This window comes from Colletes gigas, unplaced genomic scaffold (genome assembly GCF_013123115.1).
Source record: "Colletes gigas isolate AHSC1104 unplaced genomic scaffold, ASM1312311v1 Colletes_gigas_Sc00071, whole genome shotgun sequence".
Classification (NCBI taxonomy): domain Eukaryota; kingdom Metazoa; phylum Arthropoda; class Insecta; order Hymenoptera; family Colletidae; genus Colletes; species Colletes gigas.
Genome location: NW_025106700.1, coordinates 275,102 through 282,811, shown reverse-complemented (window position 1 = coordinate 282,811; position 7,710 = coordinate 275,102). Strand labels below are relative to the sequence as shown.

General features: G+C 32.9%; 1 protein-coding gene across 1 annotated transcript in view; it reads right to left on the bottom strand.

Moving 5' to 3' along the window:
- Nucleotides 1-2,476: 2,476 nt before the first annotated feature.
- LOC122403732 overlaps nucleotides 2,477-7,710 on the bottom strand; it is a 30,205-nt gene continuing 24,971 nt past the window's right edge. Inside the window, exons 20-23 of the mRNA XM_043407447.1 lie at nucleotides 6,431-6,621; nucleotides 6,044-6,358; nucleotides 3,358-3,427; nucleotides 2,477-3,263 (exon numbers count right to left, since the gene is read on the bottom strand). Coding sequence (XP_043263382.1) covers nucleotides 3,102-3,263; nucleotides 3,358-3,427; nucleotides 6,044-6,358; nucleotides 6,431-6,621 — 738 coding nt within the window. The 3' untranslated portion in view covers nucleotides 2,477-3,101. The remainder of the gene's footprint in view (nucleotides 3,264-3,357; nucleotides 3,428-6,043; nucleotides 6,359-6,430; nucleotides 6,622-7,710) is intronic.

Here is a 7,710-nt window from a genome sequence, read left to right as displayed (position 1 = left end):
GGTTTTCCTCATTTTAAGATGTCAAGGAACAGCTTTTCGAATATTTTTGGAATTTCTACATATTCTTCACTAAAATACGCGACATTTGCAATTTGGGGCATTAAAATCCTTCAATCCCTTCAGGAGTTATGATTTTTTAAACATATGCATGACATTTCAGGGAAACATTTCTAACCTCACATTATATTTTCGGAAAAGAATTTTTTTCTCGAAAGCCCGTAGGATTTTGGTGGTATGTATATCAACCAAAAATGATTGCAATTGACGCCTGCAAACAAAAATAATTTTTCCGGAACGATTGCAAATTTTTTAATTTTGTCGAATTTGTCCACCTACTCGAATTTGTTTCTCGAAAGTCTGTAGAATTTCGGGGGTTCGTCTATTGACCAAAAATGATTGTAAGTGACCCCTGTAATCGAAAATAATTTTTCCAGAGAGATCTGAAATTTGTCAATTTCGGCGAAAAATTTAAGCACGTCGATGTTTCTTAAAAATTCGTTTTTCATTTTTAGTAATTTTGTTTGACGCTCTACAGAAAAGTTGTCTAATACTTTTTTGTGGGTATCCATGAACTCCATTTCCTCTCAAAATTTCAATGCAATGTATTGATTAGTCTAGGAGTTATGGCCGTTTGAAAATTGGATCATTTTTATGGGGGTTTTCTCGCTTCACGGGGTTAACGAACGATATTTGGAATATTGTTAGAATTTCTACATATTCTTCACCAAAATACGCGTTGTTTGCCTTTTGAAACATTAAAATCCTCCAATCCGTTCAGGAGTTATGATGTTTTAAAGATACGCATGAAACTTTGGAGTAACATTTCTGGCGTGAAATTATATTTTGGGTAAGGAATTTTTTTCTCGAAAATGGTTAGAATTTCGAAGGTATGTCTATTCACCAAAAATGATTGTAATTGACCCCCGCAACCGAAAATAATTTTTTCATATCGATTTGAAATTTTTCAATTTCAGCGAAAAATTTGTCCACTTATTAAATTTTTTTCTCGAAAGTATGTAGGATTTCGTGGGTATATGTATCGACCAAAAATAAGTGTAATTGGCTCCTCTAGCTAAAAATAATTTTTTTAGTACGGTTTGAAATTTTTTAATTTTCCCGAAAAATTTGTCCACTTATTGAATTTTTTTCTAGAAAATGCGTAGGATTTCGAGAATATATCTATTCACCAAAAATGATTGTAATTAATCCCTGTAATCGAAAGTAATTTTTTCATAACGATTTGAAATTTTTCAATTTTGGCGAAAAATTTGTCCTCTTATTGAATTTTTTTCTCGAGTCTGTCTAGGATTTCGTGGGTATATGTATTGACCAAATATCATTGTAATTGGCTCCCCTAGCTAAAAATAATTTTTTTAGAACGATTTGAAATTGTTTAATTTTCCCGAAAAGGGGGACAATGTCAATTTTTCTGAAGAATTTGTTTTTGATTTTTAGTCATTTTGTTTGACGCCCTATAGGAAAGTTGTCTAACACATTTTTGTAGGTACCCATGAGCTCCATCTCAGAAAAAAGTTTCATTGAAATATATTCACTATTGTAGAAGTTATGGTTATTTGAAAATTGGACCATTTTTAGGGGGTTTTTTTTTCATTTCGCGCGGTCAAGTGACAACTTTTTCAATATTTTTAAAATTTCTACATACTCTTCGCCAAAATACGCGTTGTTTGCCGCTCGAAACATTAAAATCCCCCAATCCGTTCAGAAGTTATGACATTTTAAAGATTCGCATGAAATTTCGGGGGTGCCTCACATTAGATTTTCGGTTAGGAATTTTTTTCTCAAAAGTGCGCAGGATTTCGGGGGTACGTGTAATGACCAAAAATGATTGTAATCGTCCTCTGCAACCGGAAATAATTTTTTTAGAATCGATTTGAAAAAATTTTTTCCGCCGAAAAATTTCATCATCTATCCAAATTTTTTTCTCAAAACTGGGTAGGATTTCGGGGGTATGTCTATTCACTAAAAATATTTGTAATTAACCCCCACAACCAAAAATAATTTTTCCAGAACGATTTGAAATTTTTTAATAATTTTTTAACGAAGCCTCAGTCAAGAAATTGATATTCTCGATTTTCGTCTTATTTTGGCCTCTAAAATCTGCCATTATAATTCATTAATTTAAGCTTGCGTTAAATTAAAATAACATGCTTATATAGAATTAAAAAAACTCGTTTTTAATAAATTTTCAAAAACATAACCCCCCTATTTCTACTGGCTTTAGGTCTCATATAACACGGTTTCACGGAACACGGTATTTTCTAGGAACCTATCTACCATATTATAAGAGGATTACCCGTATTATATTTCGTTCGTTGTTTCATAAATTGTAATCTACAAAGCCCCCTTCGTTTCGTGTGCAATTTCTTCCAAAAACGATTTTCATGTTGTCTTAACGTCGTTTATCAAAGAAACATTTTCCATCGTTTAATTTATGATTTCAGAACCGATCGAATGAATCACGATACCGCGATATCACGATTGTTCCCTTCTGGAACAACTTAAGTGCAGATTATGATATTTCTGCCCGGTACATTGTAAACCGAGTATTGCTTTTAAGCCAAGCAAATATAAACACAGACGTCATTATTGACGCGGCCGGAATATTGCAATAAAAAACGAAATAAAAGAGACTTATCTTGACAAGACTTACGAAGTCGAACGTAATTCTGCATCGTTATCTCTAAGGAAGTTAATAACATTCGTGATAAATGGTCGTACCTTGCGAGCGTTCGTACAAAAACACAACTAATGAAATTTAGTAACATTTATACGATAAAATGATACAATTTTTATCGCCGTCGATCCATTAATACCAAACTGATGACTTTTATTAGCGATATTTAATATCACCGAGATACGAAAGACAATTCTATACTAATCGTATAAATTACTTTTTCCTGCAACTCAATATCTTAAGAATATTTAAACCATTTACTATTTATTACTATCTTCTTATCGTCTATACAAGTAAATCGGTTAATCGTTCGATATAGAACATTTGTAATTACATTCGATTAACAGAACAATAGAATTTTCACTTTTATTTTTGACTACAATCGCTTTTGTACGCAAAGTTTATTTCATCGACGCCTTTGTTGCTGTTTAATTGCGTCTGTATTCAATTTTGTTCCAAACCAGCTTAAAATTTCGGTGACTTTTTCGTTGGTTTCATTCAAACTCCTTTCGCGGTAGTGTATGTCAGAGTCCCGATTGATGCCTTTAGTTTGTAAAAACGTCTTTAACTGAAAAAAGAAAACGGAATTAACGGTTAATAAATTACTACTTGTTTAATCCATTTACGGTGAAGAGCTTAAGCTGTTATCAATGGCGTTGAACCTTGTTTATCTGGCTCTGCCTGCTGATTTTCCAGATAAGATTGTCCAGAATAGTATCCGTTTCGCTTGTGCTGCGAAAGAACAGCAAATTGAAAAATTTGATTCTTCTATAGGTGCAATTGAATTGGTCGATAAAAGAGAGAGATGTGTGTACAGGGTGTTAGTCGATACCAGGGAAAAATTTTAATGGGAGGTTCTAGAGGCCAAAATAAGACGAAAATCAAGAATACCAATTTGTTGATGAAGGCTTCGTTAAAAAGTTATTAACAATTAAATTCAAAAATTTCAAATCGTTCCGGAAAAATTATTTTCAGCTAGGGGAGCCAATTACAATTATTTTTTGTCAATACATATACCAACGAAATCCTATCCACTTTCGAGAAAAAAATTCGAGAAGGTGTGAAATTTTTTGACGGAAAAAAAATTTTTTAAATTGCTCTAAAAAAATTATTTTCGGTTGCGGGAGTCAATTACAATCAGTTTCGGTCATTACACATACCCCCGAAATCCTACGCATTTTCGAGAAAAAAATTCTTTACCGAAAATCCAATATGAGGCCAGAGAAACCCCCTAAAACTAGTCCAATTTTCAAACGTCCATAACTTCTATAATAGTGAATGTATCTCAATGAAATTTAGTATGAAAGTAGAGCTCATCGATATCTATAAAAAAAGTATTAAACAAAATTTCCGTAGAACGTCAAATAAATTTATTAAAAATGAAAAACGAATCTCCAAGATAAATCGTCAGAGGGTAGTCCCCTTTTTTGGCGAAAAAAAAATTTCAAATAGTTCTAAAAAAAATTACTTTTAGCTAGGGGAGCCAATTACAATTATGTTTGGTCAATACATATACCCACAAAATTTCACCCAATTTCGAGAAAAAAATTCGTGTAGGTGGACAAATTCCCCGAAATTGGAAAATTTCAAATCGTTATGAAAAAATTATTTTAGGTTGCAGTGGTCAGTTACAATCATTTTTGGTCAATACATATACCCCCGAAATCCTATCCACTTTCGAGAAAAAAATTCGAGAAGGTGTGAAATTTTTCGACGGAAAAAAAAAATTCAAATCATTTTGGAAAAATTATTTTTAGCTAGGGGAGCCAATTACAATTATTTTTGGTCAATACATATACCCACAAAATTACACCCAATTTCGAGAAAAAAATTCATGTAGGTGGATAATTTTTTCCCCGAAATTGAAAAATTTAAAATCGTTATGAAAAAATTATTCTCGGTTGTGGGGGTCAATTACAACCATTTTGCGTCAATAGACATACACTCGAAATCCTAACCATTTTCGAGAAAAAAATTTCTTACCCAAAATATAATTTCAAGCCAGAAATGTCACTTCAAAATTTCAAGCGTATCTTTAAAAAATCATTATTCCTGAACGGATTGGAGGATTTCAATGTTTCAAAAGGCAAACAACGCGTATTTCGGTGAAGAATATGTAGAAATTCTAACAATATTCCAAATATGGTTCATTAACCCCGTGAAGCGAGAAAACCCCCATAAAAATGATCCAATTTTCAAATAGCCATAACTCCTAGACTAATCAATACATTGCATTAAAATTTTGAGAGGAAATGGAGTTCATGGATACCTACAAAAAAGTATTAAACAACTTTTCTGCAGAGCGTCAAACAAAATTACTAAAAATAAAAAACTAATTTCTAAGAAACATCGACGTGCTTAAATTTTTCGCCGAAATTGACAAATTTCAGATCTCTCTGGAAAAATTATTTTCGATTACAGGAGTCACTTACAATCATTTTTGGTCAATAGACAAACCCCCGAAATTCTACACACTTTCGAGAAACAAATTCGAGTAGGTGGACAAATTCGACAAAATTAAAAAATTTGCAATCGTTCTGGAAAAATTATTTTTGTTTGCAGGCGTCAATTGCAATCATTTTTGGTTAATATACGTACCACCGAAATCCTACGGGCTTTCGAGAAAAAAATTCTTTCCCGAAAATATAATGTGAGGTTAGAAATGTTTCCCTGAAATTTCATGCATATGTTTAAAAAATCGTAACTCCTGAAGGGATCGAAGGATTTTAATGTTGCAAATTGTAAATGACGCGTATTTTAGTGAAGAATATGTAGAAATTCCAAAAATATTCGAAAAGCTGTTCCTTGACATCTTGAAATGAGAAAAACCCCATAAAAGTGGTCCAATTTTCAAACTGCCATAACTCCTACAATAGTGAACGTATCTCATTGAAACTTTTTTCTAAAGTAGAGCTCATGGGTACCTACAGGAAAGTATTAGACAACTTTTCTATAGGACGTCAAACAAAATTACTAAAAATCAAAAACGAAGTCTCAAGAAAAATTGACAAGGGAGACCCCCTTTTTCGACGGAAAAAAAAATTTCAAATCGTTCTGGAAAAAATATTTTCGATAACAGGGATCAATTACTATCATTTTTGGTGAATAGACATACCCCCGAAATCCTACCCACTTTCTAGAAAAAAATTCAGTATTGTCGGAACTTTAAACGTTAATAACTTTTTAACGAAGCCTCCATCAACAAATTGGTATTCTTGATTTTCGTACTATTTTGGCCTCTAGAATCCGCCATTAAAATTTTACTCAACATTTTCGTATGTTTTACGGATGGTACTTTCTGGTTTATCGACTCAACAATTGAGAATTATAAATAATAAATATAGTTACGCGTTAGAGATCCTGTCGAAATTGTTTACAATAAAATCTATTTCTGCGTTTATATTCTCTGGCACGTCAGCGTCGATGTGTCGTAAGATGTTTATGGGATCCGTGAATTCGGATATGGTTGTGCCCGGTGTCAGGGACATGTTTAAATAATGTCCAATGATCTCTGGATCCTCCGTGCAACTTAGATGGTTTAACAATTGGTACACATTCTGATCCTCGAATCTCGATCGATCGCGAGACAACGCGTCCCATATCGATCGATTTGCACTTTTCATACCCATGCAAAATACCCAAGATTCCGCGTTCCCTGGCACTCTGAAACAGTTTTAAATGATATTATTATCATTTTTTCTTCTCGTTCGAGGAATTTTGAATCTTTCTACTCGCCTGTTTGCTAATGGATCCTCGATGTATGCAATTAATCGTTCTGTTGCTCGTTGTTTGCATTCGGGATCACCAACCGCGCAAGCCCAATCTAAAGCAATCATTTTTATAACCTTCACGAAATCGTCGTCGCTGGGAGATTGTTCGTAGCCGATAGTTTCAATAAAATTCTTCATCAGATCGCGAATACGCGGCTAGAAAGCGTTTGCAAAATAACAATTAGAATTATCCATTTCGAAAATGTATATACGAAAGTTATTCCAGGTTCTGAGTGAATATTTAACACTAGAACTAGCAAACCAGTAAAAATAACCTATTCGTAGTTTCTAATGAAACTTGTAAAGAATTTTTGAAAAATTTATCGTAATTTTTTATAAGAGAATATATATTAGAGGTTACAAATGAACACGTGTATAAAGATAATTATACCAAATTATAACAAAACTGATTAATAACAATATCATAGGTTATGGAATATTACAAGTCGCCTCATGGCCAGGAAACAACATAAGAGCGCTCACGAACGGGGAAACCCCATTCCCCCTGGCTACCCAACGGTTGGCAGGCCCGGCAACCATGCCGACATTGGCCGCATTTCCAACAATATATAAACACTTATTTCCATTGCATTATATATTTCTTCGCGTATCTTCAATTTCTTTGGTACAAATAAACACACTATAATTGTTGGTAGTCCTAGTGTTAATAAATAAGTATTAAATGAACCGCTTGTAATAGTGAATGTTTGAGAGGATCAATATTACGGTAGAAAGAAGTTGTATACAGGATGTTCGACACGAAAAAATTTTAATGAGAGATTCTAGATGCCAAAATAAGACGAAAATTAAGAATACTAATTCGGTGATTGAGGCTTCGTTATTAAAAAATTTCGAATCTTTCTAAAAAAATTATTTTTAGCTAGGGCAGTCAATTACAATTATTTTTGCTCAATACACATACACTCGAAATCCTACGCACTTTCGAGAAAAAAATTCGAATAGGTATTGAAATTTTTCGGCGAAATTGAAAAATTTCGAATCTTTCTAAAAAAATTATTTTTAGCTAGAGGAGTCAATTACAATTATTTTTGCTCAATACACATACCCCCGAAATCCTACGCACTTTCCAGAAAAAAATTCGAGAAGGAGCCTAAATTTTTCGCTGAAATTAAAAAATTTCAAATCATTATGAAAAAATTATTTTCGATTGCAGGGATCAATTACAATCATCTTTGGTCAATAGACAAACTCTCGAAATCCTACGCACTTTCGAGAAAAAAATTC